General features: G+C 36.3%; 1 protein-coding gene across 16 annotated transcripts in view; it reads right to left on the bottom strand.

The window, feature by feature from the left end:
- The window catches only part of USH2A (usherin), a 392,736-nt gene that overhangs the window by 275,118 nt on the left and 90,281 nt on the right, over positions 1–27,337 (bottom strand). For 14 of the 16 annotated variants that reach the window (XM_068185676.1, XM_068185675.1, XM_068185673.1 and 11 more), the window contains 7 exons: positions 25,290–25,453; positions 20,801–20,959; positions 16,838–17,332; positions 15,161–15,433; positions 12,812–12,969; positions 11,421–11,565; positions 1,313–1,543 (listed from right to left, as the gene is read on the bottom strand). In XM_068185676.1, the coding sequence (XP_068041777.1) occupies positions 1,313–1,543; positions 11,421–11,565; positions 12,812–12,969; positions 15,161–15,433; positions 16,838–17,332; positions 20,801–20,959; positions 25,290–25,453 (1,625 nt within the window). The remainder of the gene's footprint in view (positions 1–1,312; positions 1,544–11,420; positions 11,566–12,811; positions 12,970–15,160; positions 15,434–16,837; positions 17,333–20,800; positions 20,960–25,289; positions 25,454–27,337) is intronic. The other 2 variants (XM_068185683.1, XM_068185682.1) reach the window with 2 other exon arrangements.

Raw genomic sequence — 27,337 nt, 5'->3', positions numbered from 1 at the left:
CACAGAGACAGGTTGTGCCAGTCAACACAGTGTCAATATTTAACTAACACATTATCACTTTTTATTATTATTTATCAGTCAACTAAGCACCTAGCTAGGAAAAAAAAAAGTGAAGTCATCTTCAACTTTTTTTTTTAAGTCAGATTCACTGAGTGATCATAGAGAGGCAAGAAGCTGTTTTAAATAAAACCTGAAATTGCACACACACACTTGCAAGTACCGAGTACTCAAACATCCTTTCCAGAATTACCTGTGGTGACTCTGAAGACAAGGAATGTCAGCTGAGTGCTCTTCAAAGCTCCAGTATTCTTTTTTGTGTCAACTGTGCAGCATGGTTTTTGCAGCCCTTCTCTCTCTTAACAAACAAGTACCATGTTAAATTGTGTCACAGTCACTGGTGTGGCCCCAGCACCATCAGCGTGCTAGTTAATGCTTGCTCTTACAGCTGCCTAGACTCCTTTTGGATTTCCCCTTCCTGCTGTCATTCTCATGGCCTGAGATAAATATACACATTCACATATCTTTCATACACTTTTTTTTTAAGTCTTCAGCTCTGCTGGTTCTTCTTTAAAACACTCATACTTCATGCAGGCAAATGCAAGATTTCACTTACAGACCACTACAACATCTCAAATGTGCAATCAGGTTCATTTTTGCAAAAAACATACTGTCTGTATCTTTGCTTTATCCTAGAAGTCAAGATATCAGCAAATGATGAGAATCACAGAAACAGGACATAGGTCTGCTTCAATCTGAAAATCTCATTGTTCTAAAGTAAAATAACTAATCAAGAATAAAGAGGGAATACTCAAAGGCCCAGAAACAGTGGAATTTTGTCAGAATGGCAGGCTTTTTTCTTTCCTTAACAAAACAAACAGGATCACAACACAAATGCTCTGAAACTGGAAGACAGAGCTTTTTGAGTGCTTATGCAGCCCCAGGAATCCTCAAAAATGTACCAAACAAAACACATCTTAGCAATCGAAGCAAATAATTTAAAAAGGTTTTATCCCAGAAGAATAAATAAAATCTTATATTTACAACTCAAAACCAAGTCAAATATGAGCAACATCACTGTCATGTACCTCTCTCTGTCCAAACATGAGGTAATACAAAGCCCACATGTCCAATGATTTCTACAGGTTTTTTACGTGAGAATCAATATAGCCCATACATCACTAATCATTACATTACTTTAATAAATTAGAACCTACCTACTTGAACATGAACGTTTTAAACAACATGATACTAAATGGTAAAATGAATGCAGACTACAATTAGTACATTTGTAAAGTAATTTAAACTCATTTACCTGTAAAGTAGGTATTGGTGGGGAGAGTGGAACTCGCAAATCTGTAATACCCATTTCCTGGGAAACGGATCCCTTTTGTAACTTCTATATTCATTGCAGCTAAAGATGAATCCATCCTTTCCACCTGGTAGATGGGAGAAGGCCCATTAAGCTCTTCAGGTTCATTCCAAATTATCTTTACTGTTGTGCTGTTTATTCCTTCGACATGAGGGGTACTAAGTTTTCTTGGAGCTGTGGAAAAAAAAAGTTATCTAGGTATCATTGTCTATAACACTTGGGGAATTACTTGTTGCACATAACAATCTTTGCAAAACATCCCGTTTCATTTTCTGATCTTAAGAGTAAACACAGATATCCATAGAAGCTTAATTAGGAGAGGAAAAAAACCCTCAAAAACATTCTTAATCTTTATGAGAAACTTACTTTCTGTTGCACAAGAAATACTTTATTTGTTTATTCAGGCTGTAGACATATGTCTCTATAATTATATCTAAAACATTTTTGTTCATAATCTTTGAGAATCTTAATCAACATCTTCATAAAAAGTATATTTGGATTCCTTCCCTCCTTGATGGGCCTCTCATGCCAAACTCCCTGTAAATGTGTATCTATATGACTTTCACAAGTGGATGTGAGCGACAAATCAAAGGAAAATTTAAGCAGTTATAACTCTTGTTACATCTTAGTATGGTACATGACACCAGGGGTCTCTTGTCACTGGACTTATCCTCAGCAAGAGGAGCAGCTCTTCAGTCCTGCAGGACCATCCAGTTGTTCTCACGATGTGCACACTAGACAGCAGCTTGTGTTCAGATAATTGCTCACTTCAAGAAAACGACCCTCTCTAATTTTTCTCCACCAATTCTGATGCACACCAGGATTCCAAACGAGACTGCTTCCACAAAGGGAGCAGCATAAGATAGTTTTACGTTATAGGATGATCCTTCTACTGTTAAACCCAATACTTTGATATTCTTTTAAACACTCTGATAGCATTAGCTACTCTATAGCTGAGTTACTAACTAAACTTTTTCCATTTTTTAATAAAAGGATGTACAGTAAGCCACTGGAGGGCAGCATGACCTGTTTGGATAATGACATGATGGCCCTACAAGTGGAAAGAAATGGACCATCACTGAAACAACAGAAGACGTCATCTGGAGAAGTATGAGAACACTTTGCTATGTACAGAACCTATATACGTCTTAACTTGCTTTTTTCTCACCCTTCTTTCCCCGATAAAGAGAAAGATTTAACAACAGGAACTTCATTTGTGCCCAGGAAGCGAAATACAACTTGTAAAAATTACTTGTTCCCATAATGACACAGTAAAGAGCAATAAACGCCTTTCAAGAACAATAAAACCTGAATTAAAATATGGGCCTTAAAAATCTGACACACTACTTCACAGCCCAGCATTGTACATAGCATGAGTTCTTTAGAGAAGGAGAGATTGCTTCATTTAAAATTAATTAATAACATCCTTTTAAACATTCCTGTATTTCCAAGATCATTAACACACTTTTCATTTTTCCTATTTGCCAGTAGTCTATTACTTCTTTATTTTTTCTTTTTCTTTGTCCCCCACACCCCTTAACTTGATAGATATTCTTCTTGGAGAAAGCAGGGAGTGGGGGAACTGGGAAACTGCCAAAGGCACTATGTGCTGTAAATTCCTGCTTAGGTATCATTTATGACTTCACAATCTAATTAGTATCTCACACGATGATAGAAATTTACAATGTCAAAATTGAAGTAATGCAGTGTGAGGTCATAAGCTTGCCTGCATAAGTAGGGCACAGCACTAATGAATTGTGGTATTAATGCACGAGTTTAAATAGAAAACATGGCTTAACAATCAAAACTTCACCTCTGAGAGAACCAGCCTACGTCAGCATTTTAAATGTGAACCAAAGAGGTTGAGCCCTCCAGTTCAGATTACTGATGGCAAAACAGAAATGCTAAAATTCATTACTTTTAAAATGCATACAGCTGACTAGCACTCATGACAATAACTACATCTTCCTTTAAAGTCTAGTATTAATAAACGGCAGTTACTTGGACGATAATTATGGCATCTCTGATACCCAAACCTGAAGCTTTTATGGGGCTTATGCAATTAACTACTTAAATGCATCGTAACACTTGCTTCTCTGACAGGGAAGTATTGATTTTTTAATCATTTTCCAGTCTCCTCTAGCACAAATAAATGTACTACAGTTACAGTTAATGCACTGTGTACACGCATTAAACACTGGCATGACACAATTTATTATTTTGTGATATATGGAACACAAGACTACCCTTACAGAAAGTAACATCCTTGCTATAGCACTAGTATTTAAACTAAAGTCTCCTTGATGCTTGAGAATTCTTGTGTATCAAGACAGCACATCAGCACATCAAAACTGCACATAATAGGTTACATAAGTATTTATTAACAAAAATAACAAGAAAACCCGAACAGAAAACCCAACTGCACACAAAAAGAGAAGGTCTCGAAATAAATCTGTAGCACTAGCCCAGCAGGGTACTAAAAGCTGAAATTAAAAATATTCAACACTAAAAGATTCAGTATATATTTTCCTAAAGGTGTCACTGTGGTACCTGTAGCTACTTTCTAAAAGATGAATCGAGTATAATTTTACCTATTTAATTTTTTTAGTCACATTCTGTTAAGACACATCTGTCAAAATAATGAGCGTACTGCATTTTAGTGGATTCAAAGTCATATTTTTGTGTATTTTAATTATGTAGTTTTAATGTCTTGCAATATAATATATATTTAATATATTATAAGGCTAAAACAGTGTTTAAAAGCCCATGATTGCTGCATGCCATTGTGTAGCAGAGGGCACAGAAAAGACCAATAAAGACAGATGGTCTATACAGCTTATGTTGAAGTCATATATCTAAATATAGATGTTGCTACACAGGTCATTACAAACAAGCCTTTCCCATGTGTTTATGCACACACATGTACACAAAAATGAAGTTGGTAAGTAAAGAGCAGTTAATTTTGTTTTGTTTGAAATAATATCATTTTAGTTTTAGGCTCGAAGACAGATGCCAGCATTTCACTCTGAACAGATGGTAATTCCATCTAATAGTGCATCTCTGTATTAGTAAGGTCTGTTGTGTATACAAACAGTAATAAACACTAGGTAAGGATCAAAATAAATTTTAATTGTTGACATTAAATTCTGGCAGCCATGGTTCTAAGGATACAATACTCCTTTCTTGAGTCTGTCAGGTTTACTAATACAACTGCTAATGCTTTTCCATACTCTGCCAGATTCTTGTCCCAGGAATAGCATATTTACACTGTGGCTAAATTTTACAGGCTTACATATGTTTGAGTAACTTCTGCTCAGCTTACTGTAGGTAGGTATTTGTGTACTCTTCCACCAAAATCCTCAAGTAGACACTGAATGGTTCAGGAAGGTAAAACCAATGAAAAGTATAGCATTTTTAACTGAATCCCAAACACATATATGCAAAATAAAAGAAAAAAATGCCAAATTCAAGGAAAAAAGTTACAGAAGATATCTTTTTCTTCTCATATTGGAGTTTACCTTGCAGGTAAAATTGCACACCTCACTATGGGTCATGCATTTCATTTTTGATTCCAGTAATTAGTCCAAAGGACTAATTTTGGGTTTGTCATTGCATTTCAGGTATCTTCTCCTTTTCTGCATTTCACAATGGTATCAGTCATTTCAACAGCAAATGAGTCAAGCAATAATACCTCCATCTTCCAATGGAGGAAGTTGGATATTTTAAGTTATAAGAGATTTTAATATTTTAAGTTATAAGAGATTCTTTACAATCCATTTTGGACCTCTTTCCAAAAAAAAAAATAAAACCCACCCACAATGGACATCTAAAAATATTTAGTAACATGGATATGTTGCAATCATGTTTCTTTTAAAAAAAGGTGTAATCCACTGTATTTTTTAAAAATCATGAAAAATATATTGCTTCCACCATATGGGACAACCAACGACTCACCAACCGATTTAAGATGCAGCATATTGAGCTGACCATATGTTACAGTGCTGTTGAATGGCTGAGTGATTCATGCCCGTCACATTCTAGTATATCAATTAAAGCTCCTTGAAGTCTGCATGATTTGTGTCTCTGTTATTAAACCCTGCTAATTCATCCCACTTACACATCTGTTATAAATCTCTAGGAGTGCTGCATGATTCATGGCAATCTGTGAGCATGGTACAGCAAATTCTTCTCCTTGTAATTAACAGTAAATTGTTTTACTGCCATGCAATGAATTTTTCAGTTATATTGCAAATGAACTCCTAAATGCACGGTTCTTTCCTAAGAACTGACTTATATTATTAGGCAATTAAAAAGTATTGCTTTGAACCAAAAGCTTTTAATCAAGAGAAATGCAACTTAAACATAGCTTAAAAATGTTGCAAATTTGACAGGGAGGAAAAAGAACAAACTGAGCTCTTTTGAGCTATTTTATTACATAATATGTGGTTGGTGGGGGAGAAGAAACAAATAACTTTTAATTCCCTACTGATTCCCTGAAACTCAAAGAGCAGTTTAACTACAGCTTGAACACTTGGCAAGACAAGTTTGAGCAGATTCTATTTATCTCAGAAGTTACTTAAGTCATCTGTCATTACGAAATTTCTCAGATTACTTTACACTTTTCTAATTGTAAAACAGCATCTTTATTCTTGGAATAAATAATTGGATAATTAGCCAAGCTGAATCATCAGAGGATTCCAGTGCTGCTCAAGTGTTCTTGTCAAAGGTGAAGCAAATTCATTTCAGCTTTGCCTCTGTAGCTTTCTGAAGAGGCTTTGATTTTTTTTCCTGCTACATTCTTGGCAGCAGCCTCAAATTCATGAGTCCATACATCAAGTCAGTAGTTTAACAACAAATGAAATTAAATTCAAAGAAGGGAAACTAATTGAAGGACAGCAACAAAAGTGTTTGGTAATGTGCTTTTTAATATGGCATGCCACATTTGCATGATAATTTTTCCTTTTTAGCATGGAGCAGAAAGTGACTAGCTTAATGAGGGATTATTCAAGACAGGAATGAACAAAATGCATTCATAACTAAGAACAAAGATTGTATTATGAAACGGAAACAGGCAACTGCCGAGAAGTAACTGGATGATTGGTTTATGCATTATGAATAAAAAGGTAGAAAAATATTTATATTAGTATTCACTAATGACTATATATACAAGATTGTTGTAATTAAAATTATAAATTAACATATTAAGAGTGCTTGTTTAATCACTTTGGGTCCTATTCACAATGAAGAGACTTATGTACATGCATGCAAAACAATCTGTGTTTTCAGGCCAGCAGCAAATGGCCCTCGTATTTCTCTTCTGCAACAAAGGAAACTATACATTTCTTACTACCTGTTTAACGGGTATTGGTGACTTTAAAATTGAGGCATAGCCTTTTGTAGAAAAGCCATTTATGACAGACATAAACAAATGAGGCTTTTGAAAAGGGTCTGCACTGGACCTTATTCATGAATAGAAAAAAAATGGAAAAAAATTGACAAATTACTCAGATTAGAAGGGAAATCAAAACCAAAACAACAAGGAGTGTAAGACAGTCCAGGACTACCCCAGCAAACCCAGAGGCCACTCCAAAGCCCCCGATACAACTGGTTGAGAATTCTGCCAAGAAGCCAGATGCAGCTGGTGCTGGAAGAATATCTCCTACAAATTAGCTTCTGAACCCTGTAATTGCTATCAAAAGCAAAAGATCAGGAATACAATGTGCTGGGTAATCACAATGTGCAGCAATCACAAATCAAATACTTTGCTATGTCTTAAAAAGTGCTTTTTAAACAATTTTTTTTAAAAATTAAGGGCAAAGGAAAGGCGAACTTAATTTCAAGAAATAAGCTTAGTCACACAGCAGTTAATGAAACATAGCTGTGTAGATTTTTTAAGGAAACCTTTGACTATATGATTTGAGATCAGTAGCGTAAGCAATTGTACTGGTCCAAGCATTCACATAGCTAATCTCATCTTTCTGAAATGACAGAAAATGATGGGAATAAACTGGCATTTCTCTGCCTCATTGAAAAATTTTGAAAACATTTTCCATTTACCAACAAAATGTTTTTTGTTGGTAATTCATAATTTCATGCAGACACATTGTCACAAAAATAAACTTTCAAAGGACCAGGTCTCCCACTGGTACCAGCTAGTAGAGTTCTATAGGTACCATTTCAGTATCCTACATGAGAGAAAACCATGCAACAAAAACTGCTTTTGAAATTAAAAAAAAAAAAAAAAAAAAAAAAAAAATTAAGGCTAAGGCCTAAGACCTAGTAAAAACAACAGGCTGAATGCCATTCTCAAAAATAAATAGGAATTTGAACATGGCAGAGTCCAGAGAGAAGAATAAAATAAAATTTTACTCTATGTATTGAGTTGGAAAATGTCCAATATTGCTCTCAGATACATACATGCAGATCCACTTGATGTTCTTGAGATAGCACAGACAAAAATAAAGCTCAAATTGGATTTCAAATTTTCAAATAAAGTATTAGCAATGAACTTTCTCCTCACCTATCAGCCAAGGATTTCAGTAGCATGAACAAAATATTGTGGCGCATAAAAGTATTTCAAATCCCACAAGGATTGTGGAAGCTGCAGTACCTTAATTTACTATTTAAAAGGCTGATTAAAAAGTATAAAACACTTCTTAATTAATTGCATATTTTAAAGTCTGCTATTTATGTATTTGTATCTGAACAGACCAAATTGGAATTTTCTTTCTGTCCAGTCACCTTCTCTTCGAAGGTAACAGGGATGGGTAATTTTCTTCCATTACCTTCCTACACTTGTTTTGATCTTTCATCCCAATACTGCATTTACGCTAACACAGATCTTCCAACAATTTTTACCATTCTTGGAGCATCAGGCATAACTGTTCTTTTACTTAGCTCACCCTCCTGGCTTCATATGCATTTGTAACACTCAGCCTTTTTATAAAACAACTCTATTCTCAGCAATTTTACTGTTTTCTCACACTCTCTCCTCCCATTCTTCTGATTTGTCTTCTTTATTACCATTTACAAACATTGTGGATGTATGTATTGTTGAAGAGTAGTGATTCTGCCAGTCTGACAGACACAAGGACATATGGCCAATTTGAGTTTTCTTTCACTCTACTCCTGCAAAGCTGCACATGAGATATCCCCAGTACAGATGCTTATATCGAACCAAGTTAGAATTAATCCACTCATGAAGTTTGCTTCTGGATTTTAACCAGTCATAGTCCAAGAGACTTCTTACTGAAAAAGGAGAAGACTCTTCCTGATGCCTCTGCCCCCTTGGGTGCTATCCTTAAATTTTGCTCCTGTGTGAAGCAGTGTCCTTTCTTAGTCTTTTCAATCTTACCTCAAAACTCCTTATTTTTCTTCCTCAACAATTCTGTTTCTAGTGATTTCATGCCCTTGTTTCTTCCTTTGTTTTCATTTTCTGTCTTACAATGTATTAAGGAAATAAAAAACACAAAAAAAACCCTAACAACAACAACAAAACCCACACAAGTTTTCAGAGAAAAAGATTTCCTTTTAGAGAGTTTATTTTTCATAACTAGGCTTCAAATTACCCTAATGGATCTGAACAAAGCTTAAAAATTACTTGAGACTCCTAGAAACAAATTTTAGAAGTCACTGGCAATTTCAAAAGAAGCCCCTTGCTAATACACATCTGTTGGACATGCCAAAATCACAGCCATCAAGATACTCATTGACTGAAATGGTCCATGTGATAAACCTGTATACGCCATACATAGAAGGCGAGTGGACATGGTTTTCCATTATCATTCTCCTCCTCCTCCTGAGGATCAGAGGAGAAGAATTAGTCCAATTTAGTATAACCTCTAAGCCAACTTGAAAAACGATTCAAAACTCCTGGATTTTGTTACGATGCAAGAGGACCATCATGCTGGAACACATTTCAGTCAAGACTTCCTCCAAAAAGCTGCCAGGGCATGGAGGGGGACTGGCATTCAGCCAGGAAAGCTGTCTCTTTGCCAGGGAGACATTCCTTCGTAAAAAAAAAGAACTCCCCAACAGTCCTAGAAAGACAATTTTAATTTCATTTTGCATGTCTCAATGACAAAAAATGAAAGGATAGAAATGGACTAAGACTTGATTATCTATTTTTACAAATGCTGGGGATTGGTTTTCCCAACTATGTTTCAAGTTTTAATTCCCTTTGATTGTCATCACATAAGTAGTTCTGTAGATTTACAGAACCTCACGGAATGAAACATGCACGCACACACACAAGAAAAGAAAAATAAAAACCAAACCTCACACAAACAAACAAAAAAAAACACACACAAAAAACACCCCTGCATGGGTAGGATGAAACAAATATCTCCAGGAATAAAAAATGTGACCTGTGGAAGACACATACAAATTGCATGCAAAATGTAAGTTTTTCAATTTTCAGTTTGCCAAAATTTAAGACATTGCAATAACATGCTTTAAATACATAAAAGGAACACAATACTGTGCTGATTCTTTTCTTTCAAGGCTTACAACAGTAAGCAGGAAAAGGCTTCACCGCAGAACAGCTAATAAATGGGGACATGCCTGCTATGCTATTTTGTATTCTTCTGTCTTCTCTAATGTGATAGGTCTCTGAGTATTAACACAACCAGGGAGGAGATGGTCATAAACAAGCTGTCAAGCATAACTAAGCAATTGTTCCTGAATCTTTTAATAAATGTATAAATGCAAAGTTGGATCATTTGTAGTAATAAGGTGTGCTGTTTAGGCAATATTTGTTTCCATGGCTATCAGCACAGACTGGAACACTGTTCCTCATAGCTGTGTGGAATGGAATAAAGACATACTTTATACAAGTAGGAGGCACAGTATATGGCCAGCCTTCCACTTGAAAAAAAAAATGGAAAGGCAATGAAATAAACAGACATGAAGAACTGAGGACAGACTAGAGGCAATATCCCAACACCTTAAATTTCACTTCAGCAGAGAGAGTGAGGTAATTGCAAAGATCATCATCATAACATCCGTATGACAACACCACTAACTGCTTAACGGTTTTAGTTCTAATTATTTAACATTTTTAGTTAAGTATTTTCTAATATTGTGAAAATAATTGACGTGTTTTAAATGCCTATACAAAAGGAAACCACAATGTTAAGTGGTCAGTATGTCGTATAGCATGAGTTTGAGCTTGTATTTATAGTATTAAAGAACCATACTGACTACTTAATTCCATGAATAAAGAGACTTATAAAGCTGATATTCCTAACAATTTCTCTCTTAAAATCCTCTTGAGCCACCAATGTCCAAGAAGTGAGTTTATGCCAGTCCTTTCTTGAAAGTAAATACAGGCTTTCTTCATCTCTGTTCTGGACTGATGTGTATTTTCTCCTAAATTTGTAGACAGTACCTTTGAAATCCATGACAATGCTACTGAAATTAACTTGAAGACTGAAAATGCATAGGAACATATATGCAGTTTCTTTAGCACTGTTCCCATAGATACGTAGATACATACCTACAAAGCAAAATCTCAAATTGTGTGGGCTAAAAAACTAAACATTTTCAAAAAAACAGACCCAAAGCATGTATGTTGCTTCTGATTTAGGCACTATGTACTTATGTTACTCTTAAAGCCATGCAACTCCTCCTGCATGTGGTAAGCAAGGCATTGGCACAGCTGGAGCATTTTACATTTCTTGTTATGAAAACACACACTGAAAACCCCCAATAATAAATTAACAACTTCTTAGCATCCTGAATGAATGAGTGGATGCAGCCACATTTATGTGCCTTCACCGTTTAAACAAACACAAATAAAAACCATACATATAATAACTTGCAACAGAGAGAGCAGTACACAAATCCTACTGCCATAGTAGAGTACCTTAAACCTCCACTGAAAACATTTTGGTTTAAATCTGTCAAAAGAAACAAATAATAATTAAGCAAGTCACTTTGTATTAATACAACACCTACCCCTGCCACTGTGCATCAAACTAGGACCATCATCATGGTATTCATTAGTAAAGCATGTGTCAGCTTTGCACTTTGCTACAGATTGTTTCCTTACCAGCTGCCAAGGTTTGCCCCATGCCTGGCTCACTGGTTACACAACCAATTGGATTGCAGAGAGTAACAGTAAAATTGTACGTCCTGTAAGGTTTTAATCCCGTTGCTACGTAGGAGAGCTCGTGAGCCTCGGCTATATGCAAAACCTGCAAAGCAAACAGATTGGAAGACAACAGTTGGTTAATAATATTTTCATTCCTGTCATTTGATGACATGATCACTAATAAGAAACTTGTCTCTGAACTTGCAGGTTCCTTCACTCAGACATGAGAAAGCCTGAATAGACCAACTGAGGGAGAGGATTATTTTGGAGAGTCTGAACAAGCTGGGATTTAGGTGATAATACTTCCCATCACACTGTTTTATGAGGTAATAAGGCAGTTCCTGAGTGGATAAATGAGGAAACAAAGTTATTGCCTCATAAAACTGTGTGGAGGTGCAGTTATCACTACAAACAGTGCAGCGACAATTGAGATGACGAAAATGACACTATTAACTTGTGAAATCTGACCACCATTGAAGGAGTGACATGATTAGCAGGCATTAGGAGGGAGGGGAATAACAAATACCTACAAACACTTGCATCTGCTTTACTTTAACATCGGTATAAGCTATCAGTAGGAGGGGAACTGAATAAACTGTAGCATTTTTGATATCTTTGTTATCAGATAGTTTTTTTGCAAGAATCTTGCAAGCCAGTGACCAGAAGCAATTGGCATTTATGTGTTGTTACAATAGCCAGAGAACAGTAGTATCCCCAACTGATAAGCAAATAAACTGAGGCCCATCTGTGATAATACCAAAAGATAAAATCAGCTCTGAATGAGAAATACGAGAGCACCACATCCACTCCTATACTCTGATTATGTTATCATGTTTCTGCTCATTCCTAAGCTTTCAGTTTACTACTAATGCCATGATATTTGTTTGCCAAACACAGTCACTCAAACATTACAACAGTATTTTAAATTCACACATTTTGACTTTTTAAATGTCTCTTTCCAGTATTTTAGGTTTCCCCACTTCAAAAACGTATCCAGACAAGTACCTTTTTAAGGAGAATGTAGATACCTACAACACAATATGGCTTTAAGCATATTAGCAAGTACAGCAACAATATAGAACCAGTATACACAAGTATCAAGGTAATTTAAATTTAGTTGCACAAACTCATCTGTCCTAATTTTGAATCTCACCTGCTACTGACAACAAGTCAGCTCAGAAAGACAACTTAAAATGCAGAAGTAGTACATAGCATTACATCAAACCTGTAGGTGATCAGAGAACACACGACAAACTAGGGAAAAAATTCATCACAATACCTCAGAGAACATCAGGTTTTATCAATTTTATTACCAGTTAGGAAAGACTTAATTTAACTAACAATAATACCTGGGAAAATGGTGGCAAGGACTGTTGTTCAGTCATCAAACTGATGCTATACCCCATCACTTCTCCTCTTGATATATTATCTTCAGGTTTTTCCCACGACACATTAAGGGAATGTGGTGAAAGAGGGAATACTGATGGAGATGGCATAAATGCTGGGGCTAAAATAAAGTCAAATTAATAATATTCATAAAATAAGCGAGCAATATGTATAATGCAAGCTTCCTCATTGTACTTGTAAAACACCATTTCAGTCAATCTTTTCTTTTCCCTTTCTAACCTTATTTTCAAGTCTAGCTGGAATTTTCACTTTATTTTGCTAAGTACTTCACTCTTCATTCTCCTGTTTTCTACTCTGGTTATGAATGCAGATTAAAACTCTGCCTGTGTCTTCAAAGAAATACTAATCAACACTACAGTCCTATCCCCTGTAGCAGGTAGGAAAGTATATACAAATGAAAAGGCCTTGAAGAAAAACTTCATGCAACATGGGAAAAAACTGATAAAAGCAAAAAGTGTTCAAAACTTCAGCATCTTAAAAGCAAATCTGTTTGCTAGGCCAGTTTGAAATTAACATGTCTCTCACTTCTAACAAAACAGTTCCCCTGTCTTCCATAGTAAATCTGTTAAAGGATTGTTTGCACTGCATTTAAATCCCCACCTGATTCCTCTGTAATAATAGGATACCAACTCACAGCACTTCTGCTACATACAAACAACTGCACTAATGGACCTCTTCCCAAATACAATTTAACACTTTTATAACATATAGTATTTAGGAACAGATAAGCAAAAAGACTCATTTTGAAGGAGGAATTAGTCTGCTGTTTTGCTGTAGCAAATGACTGAGGGCACAATTTTCAAACTAATACTAAACAAAAGCATAATTAATGTAAGAGAGATGTTTAATTGTCAACCATGGGCTTTATCAGTCTGAAAACCATAGACTTCTACCGAACGCATTGAAATAAATTGCTGATATTTCAAATGATATGTCAAGTGGCAAAGCCCTTTTGAAAATCTGAAGAGTCACAATACGAGAGGCTGTGAACTGGTTACACTTTGATAGAAAAGGGCCATATTATGACACTTGGCCTCTATAAAAGCCCATGAAGAGCTGTAAGGAGTTAAAGAGCTGGCTGTCTCAAACACAAAAGACTTTGCCATGAGATATGCACAGAAGGAAGCAACAGGATGGTGTTAACGCCAAGCCTGGTGCACACGAGATCTGCTTTGCTCATTCTGGTTAAAGGCACCCAGACAAAAATTCCCACTTCGGCAAACTCTGTGAAGATGCAACAACTCACACACAAACAAATAACACCACAAGTCATGGGACAGATAGCTTTTGCAAATACCAAGAACCACTGAAGCTCCCCTAAGCTACCATAGCAAGAACTTGAGATAGGATAAAGATGGTACTATTGTCCAGATAGCTGCCCAGATGTTATCTCAGACCCAGATGGACCTTGGGAAGGAGAATGTATCACTGATAGTAGACACAAAGAATGCAAGATTTATGGGCCATAACAAAAGCCAACTTGTCAACTGTGCTGAAATGAACTCTGACTTAGTAAAAGGTAATTCTATCAGGGGAGATTGTGACCACCGATTCACAGCCCATCAACCCAAGAAACCCACTGACACAAAAAAAAGAGAAAGAATGAGCATGCAGGCTAATTAGCATTAGAAGCAAGGGAATCCTCTAGCCAACAGAATAAGAGAACTGTATAGCCAATGAGAATTAGTTCTTTTATTTGCTAAAATGTATAAATAATGAAACATTTTGAATGACCTTAGAATCACCACAGAAGACCAGAGTGAAGAAGGACCAACAGGACACTGCTGGATCCATGGGTGGTAACTATCTTCTGTTGATCACTCTCTCTCCCCACTGTGTTTTCCCTTTCTTTCTATCTCTACACCTCACATTTCCAGTTAAATAAAATCCATGTTATTGACTTTGGCATATGGACTCATCTGAACCTTAATTCACATAGAGGCACCTCTCACTAACAGGGTCTCAGCAGAAGTTTCAAACACTATACTCCTGAAAAGGTAAGCCTCTAAAGGTCTTCAAATTAAAACACTGCTTGATATATTTTGCAATCTTGTAGTTTAAATGTAGGGTTAATTGACAGGGATTATTTTCCTCAACAATATGATATGGTGAAGAAAATGCTTTTGCTTTTAATGCTCTGTTCTGAGATAATCTGAACTATCTTTAATTAGTTAAAAATGGGAATTTATCCCTAGTTAACCATCACTAGACACTTTTATTAAAAACTAAGAATACATGCTAATCTACATTTTCCTTTCATTTCTGTCAAATAAATTCAAACCAGTGCTTACCAGCCTCTCCTGTTCGTCCTGATATCCAATCTGAAGATATGCTACCTGCCATGTTTACTGCTACCACATAAAATTCATACTCTGTGAATGGCTCCAGATCAGTGACTGTGGTGCTGGTCTGTGGTGGAGCCAAGGCGTTTTCATTCTGAGATTCCACAACTGGTTGAGGACTGAGCCATCCACTGCTTTGGAAAATACGAATTTCAGAAGCAAGAAAGTTCCCAGCTGATTTTAATTTTTTCCTCATGTAAAGTTCATATCTTATAATTATACCTAGAGGAAAAGGCCAGAAAAAAATAGTGAAATTAAAAGATATCTGGAGTTCTACTAAAATACCAACTTTTTATTCTTTTTTTTTTTTTTTTTTTTAAGGCAAGGAAAACTTTTGAGTGATATTTTAATTATTTTAATGCCAATATTTTAAAACATATTACTGGATAGAAGATACATGTACATCAGTTTTATATCAATGCAAACTTACAGACACAGGAAGGCCTCAGCACTCTGGGGTAAAAAAAAACAATCAGTGTTATGGTATGAAGCAATACATGATTTAGGTTGGATCGTGAAAGTAGTTTAACTATAAGATCATAAGAAATCTTACCAGAGATTTCTTGTGAAGCCAGGAGATAACTGCCATAAAATTTATGCATTTGGGTCTGTATTCATGGACTAAACTAGAGAGGTTGCTTGGGAGAAAGAGCTTTTCTCTTTGTCTTTGGAGAGACCAGGAAATCTGACCAGATATCGAGGCAAATATGAGAATGTTGTTTAAATCTGCTTGTGCTTGCCATTAGATGCATGTCATGACTATGGGCTATGAAAAGTGTATGACACAAGTTGAGGTGCCAACAGTAAATATCATGACCTGCATTGTAGAAACTGCCTCTCTAAATACATAGTTATTCTTGTGTGGGCATTCTTCCTGTGCAATCTGGAAATAGCTGGAAAATGAGATGCTCAAAGTGAAAGATGAGCTCCCCAAAGACAGATGCTCATTTTGTGAACAGATAAAAATGTTTGTTTTCACATGCACAAATACTTGCGCATGTTAGTCCAAGTTCACAAAACTCCACTGCTCATATATTAAAAGATAGTTTTACCAATAAAATCTGTGGTATCACAGAAGAATCCTACAACAGCTGTGTTCTCAGTTTCAAAAACCTAAAATATTATTACACAAGTTAGACCAGCAACTCTTGGCAATCACCTAATCCCTAACAAAGTTATACTGTTAATAGAATTGGCTACTGCACATGACGGATGGTTTCAAAAACAGACTTCTCTGTTAATTCTTAGATTTTTTTCCATAACTGTTATCTGCTTGTTTATTTTTTGTCAGGCAATACTAACACATCTGTCTGAACTAAGCAATCTGGCAAATAAGGAAAAAATTAATTTTACTGTAAATGTTTGATTATAAATGTGATTTTTGCTGCAGCAGATGCCACTGAGTGCTAAATCCTGGACCAAACAGTCAGTGGATTTCCAGACTCTGGAAGAATAAAACACAGACTGTGAGGATACACTTAATGGCAAATAGACAAATTAGGAAAATGCCTTAATTCATTTTTCAGTGCATGGTGCATGGACAGGGATATTCTAAATGAGATTTGAGGAAATGTTGCTTTTCCCTTGAAAAGACTTTGACTGACAAAAGTAAAGACAATATCCTACCATTTGGTTTCTCAGGTGGTGACCATTCCACAGCCAGTTCTGTGGAGCTGATGGTTTCTACAGTCGGTGGGTGCAGCCCTTCCGGAGGAGCCTGTGCAGTAACTACAGTTACTGGCTGGCTCTTTAAGCAGCCTCCAGTAGTACAAGCTTGCACAGAAAAAACATACTTTGTAAATGGAATGAGATTCCAAATAATTGCTGAAGTCTTTAAGCCTTCATACTGACCACAAGGCTGCAGATCAACTGTGCTAGTACAAGTCAAAATGTATTTCTCTATGGGCCCAGACTCATTGGAGACACTTGTCCAGTAAAGTAAAACAGAGTGGTGACTAACGGGAAAGACAGGATTCAAATCCAAGCTGCCTACAGGTGTCCCAGATTTTGTTCTGTATGTCACTGAGTCACTTCTTGTAAAACCATGAACATTGCTGACTTGGATATAATAGGAGTAGAAGGTATATGGAGCTAACATGGTATCGGTGAAGGTCTGAATACCTGAAACAAACAGGTGAGAAGAAAACTGTATCAGTCTAAGACATTAAAAGTAATCTCAGTTGCTATCCTAAAGTCTGTCCAGCTCTAATACAATACATATTTATGCCTGTTCACATGCTCTTCTTGAGATTATAAACATTGCAAGTTCTCAGGTTTCTTTAGCACAGGAAACAAAGGTCCCCTTTATCCTTTATTAGCTTCCACTGCAATTAGCATCATTACAGAAACTATTTTTCCACTGAAATTTCTAATTCCTGCTTTAATCATGAAGATTAATACAATTATCTTCTCATTCCTCTTTTTCTTCAAAATAATTATTTCAAATGTAAATCAACATCAATATTAGTGAATATAATTTAGAAAAAAACCCCAAACCATTGTGCAAACTTTCAGACCTCTTTTTTTGATTAATTTGATGGCATAACACCAAATATTTCAACTTTGTGTGCTTTCACTTCCTCACTTCTACAACAATGCTTAAAACCTCATTTGAAAAGCATTTGATCTTGGATGAGAAGTGAAACAAAAGTGCAAATAAATATTAAAAAGGTATATACAAAGCTTATATTTACCTTCCTCACCCCTACTTGTCCCAGCAAATGGGCCCTTGGTCAGGTAATAAGTGGCATAGACTCCATGATTCAGAGAAGGCTGATCATATATATCTTTATTAAGAAACCCATTGCTCTTTTGTATACAGTTATGATACAGCTGGAACTAACTGGTCCTCCAATCCAAACATCATCACCATTGGCTAATTAAGAAACCACCCTTTGGTAAACAAATCTCCAGATCACATTCCACATGTTTACAATACCAGGTGCAGCAAGTTAAGATAACAACTGTTTCTCATTCTTTTCTCTGATCTCACAGACTTTTCCTAGCACAATGCCTGGGAAAGTTATCTGTTGCTGTCTGTGACCAGAGAGCTGCTGTCACACCTACTTTCCGTTACCCTTAGTTAGTAGTCTTTTTAGCATCTTTTTAGTACAAATTGCCATTAATTGTTCCTGTGCATATCCCAGAAGCAGTTACACATCTTAGTCATCACAGCACAGTATGAATTTATGTACAACCATAACACCCTACATTCTTTTGCCTTAAGAAATAGTTAACATTTAGTAATATATGTCAGAACACAGATACTCATAAACTTTTGCAAAGCAAATGAAGTGGATGCAACTATTTCTACGTTCTCTCTGTACATCCAAAACTGGCAAGCAAGCCAGCCTTGCCCTGAATACAACTTAAAGAAGAGGACCACAAAACCCTGAATATTGTTAGATATTCAACCTTTGACATTATAGCACAAAAGCAGCAGAGTCAGCCCAGTAATTGCTTACAGTACTTCAACTCCTTATAGCAATCACAACATTATCACCAGAGTCCAGCAATAATGAGAGTATGTTATGTCATCTTCAGGCCTTGCAAACCATAGTACTTCAGGCAGGGCTGGGCAACAAAAATTGTGCTAGAGAAGGGTGGGTATTTGGTATAAGGAGATGAAATATTAGGAAAAATTTCTTCATGGTAACAGTGGTCAGGCTTTCAAATGAACTGTCTGGAAGTGTGGTAGACTCAAGATGTCTGGAAGTATTCAAAAAAGATGTAGTACTTGGGGACATGGCTTAGAGATGACATGGCAGTGCTGGGTTCATCCTTTCACTCAATGATCTCAGAGGTCTTTTCCATCCTTAATGACTTTATGATTTTGTATTTATAAGTAATTAGAAAAAAAAACCTCAATTTGGAGTTAGAATTGTTAGTAACTTTGAGGGTTTTTTAACATTTTAGAGCAAGTAGTTAATTTTATCCTCAAGACAAAGACTGGTCTGGGAAATCTGAGGCTGAGGTTTTCCAGAGCAGTTAAGAAAACATTGTTTTAATTGGGCATTCTGCAATACTATCATCCAGGTCAGCATGCTAATTATTTTTAATTTTCCTTGGGAAGTTCAATTTTTCTATAAAACTCTCATTTAGCCATAAGATAATGTTAATCCAGTTGTACTCTCACCTCATAATCATTACAAATTCCAAACTATACTAAGAAAAAAATAACATTAGGAAAAGTTTTGTCAGCATTAACAATGTATTTTTGATATCCAAACACCAGCAGATTATTTCATATCACTAATTAGGGGGATTTCCAGGAAATGACAAAAATGCCTTTTGAAACCAAATCTATGTTTTTAAGACGGTAATATTTTGTTAAATAGAAACATGTTAATGTCTCATTATCCAGTTAAATAAAGCTAGAATTTTTTTGCTTTCTACAAAGTATGTAGGTAGAATCATGAAATAACATCCTCAACAATGCACTGTTTCAAGTACATTATTAAATAGATGCATAACAACGAAATAGCATAGCTTTTCTTTTAAAATTAATTAATACTTTTACTAAGGCTAGGCCTTTAAACCAAATTAAGGTGTTGGAATATTCTCTATTAGTTGTCTACATTTTTCAATAATTCTTTCTCTCTATCACTCAATCCCATGCTTACATGGGGTAACATACCTTTCCTCACAGTATGTACTTCAGAGTGCCCAAACTCACAACATAAGCCACATAGTAATGAACTGTAACACAGCAGCATGAACCAAAATATAGAAATATGAGGTGCATTTCAAAGGATCTGGGCTTCCATTGAAAAATAGCTTCTTCTTCTTTTTTCTCTCTCCTCTCCAGGATACACAGCAATAACTAGAGAGACTCAACTACTGCAAGACATTAATGCTGCTTTGCTAAGAAACTGCAACAAACTGAAGAAGCTCCTAGAACAGAGGTCAAACCTTAGTGGCATTAAACCACACCCATCCTCTGAAAAAAAACACTTGTGTGACATGTATACATACAAACAGTATCCATCTCTTTTTCTTTGATAAGTGGATCAATATTAGCACAAAATGGCCTTTCCAACTTGGACAGTGTCGAATCCTTTAGGACTGCCTTCTGATGATCCCTTGGCAAGCCTCAACATGAAAGAAGTGGTGCTGCTAAAGACAAATCAGGAGCTACACTGATAGCTTAACAGAAGGTGCTAAAAGTTAGAGGCCACAAAAAGCTTTCCTAACTGTTAACAGTTTAAAACCAAGAAGATGAAAAAAGGTTTAAGCATATTATGGTCTCTTCTGTTCACCCTAATTCTTTATCTGTGACTTTGACTCTTAGGTTTTGGCATCTGTGTATATTTCCAATAAATACTTTCAGTAAGTCAATTTTAAATTTTTTCAGATTAAAAAGTAAAATATTTATCAGTGATTTTAGGTGATTCCATTTTCCAGATTTTAGACTAGGGTATTAATTCCTTTCAAGCAGAATTAACAACACAGAAGAGTAAGTCATTAAAGGGAAACAGGATAATGTATTCAAAACCACAGAGAATGAATGAGAAATAGCTAAGAAACACCACACGTAGATATAGATATATACACACACAAATACAAAACCTTTGATGTCACCTTACTTACTATAAGGATGGTAGTCTTCAGTTGCATAAATTTCTTCCTCATCCCTATACAGCTGGTAAATAAGCCTGTTAGAATTTGGAGAGTCAGGGGAACTCCATGAAAGATTGATAACAGAGGAATTCAGAACTTCTCCTGTAGGAGGAGGTTGCTGGAAAGGAGCTAAAACATACACAAAAACTGAGGATGTAAAAATTTAGGTAATCAATAATCACACAAATTTAGTGAAAAATGCAAAGAAGCTGCTAAGCATTCTTCACCTTTTGCATAAATGCACAGTCATCAGGGCAAGACATTAATAGACTAAACCAATCCATCCAAATGCTCTCCAACAAAACTTTTAATCCATGAAAAAAATGTATATATTTAAACAGATGATGAATAAATTGATCCCCTTTTCCACCCCAAAATAAAGCAAGTGTTTTCCAAACAGTTGGGGTTTTTTTAAAAGGTATTTCAAGGTCTTTACAAAACAAGAACCTATTTATATGGGCACTTTATTGAAGTTTCTAGTTCAATTAGGATTTATTTTTTCAGAGAATTCATTCAATTTTAGCATGCACCAGGCATAACTTCCTCTAGTAAAATACAAACTGAAAGTCCAACTAAGTCCAGATTTTACTGAAGTGTTAAAATAAGCTTACTTAATATAATGAAATCATAAAAACATAAAGGGTGAATTTTTGAAGTTTATTTAGCCAATTCACTTCCATTTGTTTCCAGTGAAATTGTAACCCATGAGAGTAAGGTATCTAGCAGTTAAAGAAATCAGCTTGACATGTTAATTTGCCAAAATATGACTCTGCTACCACCTCCATTAACTTTGAAAAATGTGCTACTTAATTGCACTAGTATTAATAAAGAGAAAAACAAACTTGAGGTTCAAAAGCCAAGTGCCACACATTTTAAGAAAGAGAATTCAAAATCCCTCTTATAGCTCTTTTGTCATCCAATGTGTGATCATAGTCCTTCCTAAGGTAATAGTTAATACTCAGAAATTAAACTTTATATACATATATACACACATGTTAACATAAACATAAATTTTGATGGATGGACTCAATTATCTCAAAGGTCCTTTCCAACCTAGATAATTCCATGGTTCTATATTTATGTTATTATTCAGGTCATAGCATGAGTCCACAGTTTGCTGTAGGAACTCCAGAAATCCAGTTACACTTAGGAAAGCCCTACTCTCTGTCCCTCCTTACACCATACATTAGCACAGAACAAGACAGGTCTGTTTTGGCAGATAGTAACTGCTATCAATGGCAGACTGTGCCATTTCCCCATCCTCTTCACCAAGGGAGTGTGGATCTAGAGGAATTCCTTATTTTGCTTAAGGAATGAGAATAGTCCAGGGCAGCACAGAAAACAGCGCATGGAGTAAGCTAGCAGGAGCTGGATTCAGAACTACCCAATGAACTTTCCTTCCCTATATTAAGTATTATAGGAGAACACCAAGATTAGAAGCATGGATTTTATTCTCTTCTTTTTATAAACTATCATCCTCTTCATTATGTGGATATTTGTGGTGTTGTATTTTTATTAAATGGTATGCTCTGTCTCACCCCTGGAAAACGTATGGTTTATTCCAAGCCTGTGATCCTCCCCTGCAGTGTCCTGTGTCTGTAATCCCATTGGCCCGATCTGTTCCGTGCCCGCTTTGAATCTCCCTGTTCAGTGTGCCGGGGGACGGTTCTCGTTCTCTCTTAGCTGGCTCTCCTGGCCGGTGCTCTCTCAGCCCATTCTCCTCCTCCCCTTTCCCCTCCTCACTCCCTTTTCCCCACCCCCCCCTCCAGAAACCATGCTGCCTCCCGGGGGTGGGACCCCCAATAATCCTCATCTAATGAGCATCCTCAGAAGCCGTGTGGAGTCTCCTTGCCTGCCTGCTGCCACCGGCGAACTCACAGCCTTGGGGGCCCCCGGGACACCCTGGAGGGTCCCTTGAAACACCGTTACAGATATTTGCTTAGTATCACTCGAAGTTAATTACTAAAATCCGTTCAGCCAAGCTAACAGGAGACAAGACGCAAAAAAGAAGTTGCAAAGAGCAAATGTCATGAGGACCTCAAGCCACACAAGCGACAGATGTAGAGACTTAGGCCAAAATAAGTGGGCACACTATACACAGGTTCTTAATACAAATCTAGAAAGTGAGATGAAGCTCTTTAAATAAAGTAAGATAATGAAAAGCCCTGCTTCTGCTGCAGTCTCTCAGTCAAGAAATAGCACAAAATATTTCTAGAATTCATTGGATTGAACTGAACATAATCATCATCTCCCCTTAAAAAGCATAACTTGTTCTGCTGCCAATCTGCAGCTTTTGAGTTCATCTCACTTAGGAAGTGAATGTACGCAAAAGTGTCTACGCCAGTAAAGTTTGAGAATCAGAGGAAACAAGTGTTCCTAAATCCCTCTGGCATTTAAAAGAATTTCTCTCCATGTAATAGACAGTTATAAGACCTGAGCAATCAGAGCAATTTACCAGCACCACCTTCATTCTCCACTGGCAGTCTCACTCTACTACATATTGCTTCCATAGGTTTGCTGGTTTGAATTTTAAATACGTAAGCAAAGTACTCTATTGCACATTTTTGTGCAGCAACTAGGATACTGTTAAATAAAAAAAAATTCTAAGAATAAAGGTCTTTTCCTTAAAGAACACTATTTGGACAGTGACAGTAACTTACATTTGCTTCCCTTGGCAAAGATTTATAACCAGTAATGAATGTGTCAACAAAACACTGTTCTGCAATGAAAATAACCACAAATGCTAAACCAGGTAAAGCTCCATATGTGTGCAAGTTCAAATATTTTGGTATGAATAACCAAAAGACTCCAATTGCTATATCCTCTGTGTCCAGAAGAGGACTCCGCTTGTCATTTAGAATACTCTCTGATGTACTTTTATCTAACTAAAATCTATTACATTATTTCTCTATGTCATACTATTATAAATCAATTTTATAGTTGAATTGCTATTGACCTTTATCCAATGTGTATCCCAAAACAAATAAGTAGGTTGGCTTATGTTTGTAAAGCACTTTGAAGATGAACAGCATCATAAAAGTGCCATGTATTACTATTATTATATATTCAGTTGAAACATCTTACATTTTTTAAAGAAAAAATGAGCCAATCAACTGCCTGGACAATGAATAGATACCGTGCTTTTTACAGACGAGTACTGGGAAAAAGGAATCAAAACTATTTAAATACTTCCAAACTTTGAGGAAAGCTAAAAAAAAATTGTCTTTGGAAACAAATCAGTCTCTTTAGGATATTTATGACCATTTATAATGCTGTGCATTCAACAATGCATATATTTGAAATTTAAACTGATTTACAATGAAATACAAACTGGTATAAAACACTTTGTATATTTACATCTCTGCTTGCAAATCTGTGGTTTTCACATATCATAGTTGTGAATATCATATAAATATTCATGCATAACACACAAAGAAATATTTTGTTGAAGGAAGATCCAGAAACATATTCTAGATATAACTTGGGAATGTCTAACCCTGTTGCTGCATTACACATGGCTACCTGAGCTAGCTGTCACAGTATCACCAGTGTGGCCATTATTAATTAGGCTTGCTGACAGAAATGTCCAGTTAGCACCTGCAGAGTTGCTCTCTCATTGCTTACAGGACCTCCAGGGCTGGGCTGTTAACTGTATATGGCAGTAAGGTGTGCCACCAAAATGTAACACAGCTTTTCCAGAGTGAGCTGAGCTCCTTCCCACATGGTTTGGCATTGCATAGCATGATGCCCTCAACACTGTCTGAACACTGACCCAAAGACAACTTAAGTACTCAATTTTCTTATGACACATACTTTTGCCTTTTCTTCTTTAATAACTCTGACAGCTTGGAGACTGTGTGCTGGTGATCTTCATATCCAGATGCTCCACTGCAATTTTTTCATTACAATTCATGATCTGACCCTCAACATAGCATTGGCCCCACCTCACACACACCAATTTATGATGCTTTGTTACATCACATCACATATTTTTCCAAACTGACTGAAAAAGTGCTCCAGAAGGAGAATATTTGGAATTCACCACCAGGAGTAGGTTTTCAAAAGACCTCCTGTTCTTCAGACCTTCTGAAGGCGGGTGTCCTACCTCCTGTCAGTAGCAGGAAAGGGGGCTAAGCTGTAAATTGTACAAATGCTGTTGCATTCATGACAAAAAGGCAAACTATGGACTGGCCACTACAAAGAAAATCTACAAGGAAATTATGGGTTGTCACTTCTCCCCTGGGTTAAACTACAAGCCTAAGGTGTGTGTGACACAAAGGATTCTACACATCTCTCTAGAAAACAACCCTACTATACAGTAAAAATCACCTGAACTTCAGTGACCCTATATTTGGGGGTGGGGAGGGACTAATTTACTGCTGACCTAATTCAATACTCACTAAATCAATTAAAAACTTTAATTTGAAAGACATGCTTTTAAGACCTAACATCCACTTACTTTTACTGCAGCCAAAGAGGTTGTGGACATCCAAATTACTGGCATCAGGAACACAGTTGTCACATTTCAAGCCAGTTACAAATTGTTTACAAACACACTGTCCAGTATCAAGATGACAAGTCCCACTAATGGCTCCTGCAGGATGACAATTACAGTGCTGACATCTATAAACAAAAACAAATCAAGGAAGTCATCAACACACATCAACACTTCAGTTAAGCACAGTAGGGTTTTGTTTAAAAGATTCTTGGGCAGCATAATTAAAACATCATAAACAGTTCAGTAGTCTGAAACAGAGCAGAAAATCTATTAGCATGATTAAAAAAACTTACAAAAAAGGTGTACACTATAAAAATGAATATTTCACTGCCAGAATAATATTCTATTTTATATAAAAATGCTTAGAATTAAAGAGCTTTTATATATATTGATCCATACACAAACTGGACAATAATCTTCAGTAATAACTACACTATGCACTCAGTCCTACATCCTTATTCATACAACCTTTCTTGAGAGCTGCAGAGTTCAGTGATACATATGGAACCAGATGAAGAGGTTCCTGCACAAAATAAGCAACCTTCTACCTCAGGGGAAACTATGCTTTACTTGGGAAAAATAAATCAACTATTTCTTGCCCACAAAGGCAACTTAAGGTTGAAAAAAATAACGTGCTGTGAATAAAGGAGAATGAATGGTGACCAAAACTGAGAAAAAAAACTCATATTAAAACAGTGACAGGAAACAAAACAGCAAAAATATTAATATTATAACAGAAAGCACAATGTCTTTGCAACCTGAAGGATAAAATTTGAAATAACTACAGTGAATAATTAATTAAATGTGCAAGCAAATTATTTTTAAATTAAAAAGAACAAAAAAATTAAAAGCACTGGTGTCACACAAATGCCATGCTTCAATTATTTAAATTTCTCTGGTACCAGTAAAATACTTTCAGGATTAATGTATGCTTTGGCTTTTGCATGGGAAACCTCTTGTGATCAACTTGCTCTTCACCTGATACACTATTTCCCCACTGACACTCATTTATAGCACCGATGTCAGATTGTACAAATATTCAAAGAGTTTGAACACATCAGAAATTAAGCAAATGACTACACATACTGCTATGCTACCCCTTGCAACAGACTGCCATTATTACTCATAACAAAGTCAACAATGGCAAATAAAACTTTCCACTTTAGATTCTAATTTCACTATATTTTAATTGCTGCAGACTAAAAGAGCTGTGAAAAGCCATGGTCTGGGAAACAGGTGGGAAGGTACATTGCAGCTAAAACATACTGGGAAGTCTGAACTTCCCTCCCCTTGTCCTAAGCTGGAAAACTCCAATCCTCAGGCATAAGCAACATCAGCCTCCAGGGAATTTTAAATTTCTCCAGATGCCAGGTCCCAAGGTGATGAAGCAGCAAAAAGAAGACACCAGACAAATCCAAAGCAGTCATGCTATGCCCCCTTTATTCTGCTAACCTAAAGACTAAACAAGAGTCAATTTGTATTTGGCTGATCTTTCCTTGGCCAGTTTCACCAGACCCAAGGAAATATGTGGTGGTGCCTTTACACAAATTATTTTGCCATCTTCCCAGTCACCACCATCACACCTTGGTCTGTACCTCCTACTATCTTCATGAAAGCCGAAAAAAAAGTGAGTTCCATTATGTTTTAGGTATCAGCTTCTTAAGGCAAGGGAGAGAGGAGGGGAAGGTGGAAACTGTTTTCACATTAGGACACTAAAATTCAGGTCAATAATCAGTGAAATAGGCATTAAATGTGACAGATTTTTAAACAAGTTTAAGGAAAATCTTCACATACGTTTTCTGCCTATTGCAGAGCTCTCTGTATTAGAGTTCCTTTACTCCACAGCAGCTCGTGCTGTGTGATCTCCTGGGGCATCATTCAACACCCTTAAAAAGGCTGATAAAAGCTAAAGCTGCAAAATAAGCTGCAAATTTGTTTTATGGACTAATATCCTTTTGAGAATAAATAAAATACATTCTCTCTTGGAAAGCACTATACTGCAGTTTGGT

Source organism: Anomalospiza imberbis, chromosome 3 (genome assembly GCF_031753505.1).
Source record: "Anomalospiza imberbis isolate Cuckoo-Finch-1a 21T00152 chromosome 3, ASM3175350v1, whole genome shotgun sequence".
NCBI classification, from domain to species: Eukaryota; Metazoa; Chordata; class Aves; order Passeriformes; family Viduidae; genus Anomalospiza; species Anomalospiza imberbis.
Note: the sequence above shows the minus strand (reverse complement) of the source record. Positions and strands in the feature narration are given on the sequence as shown.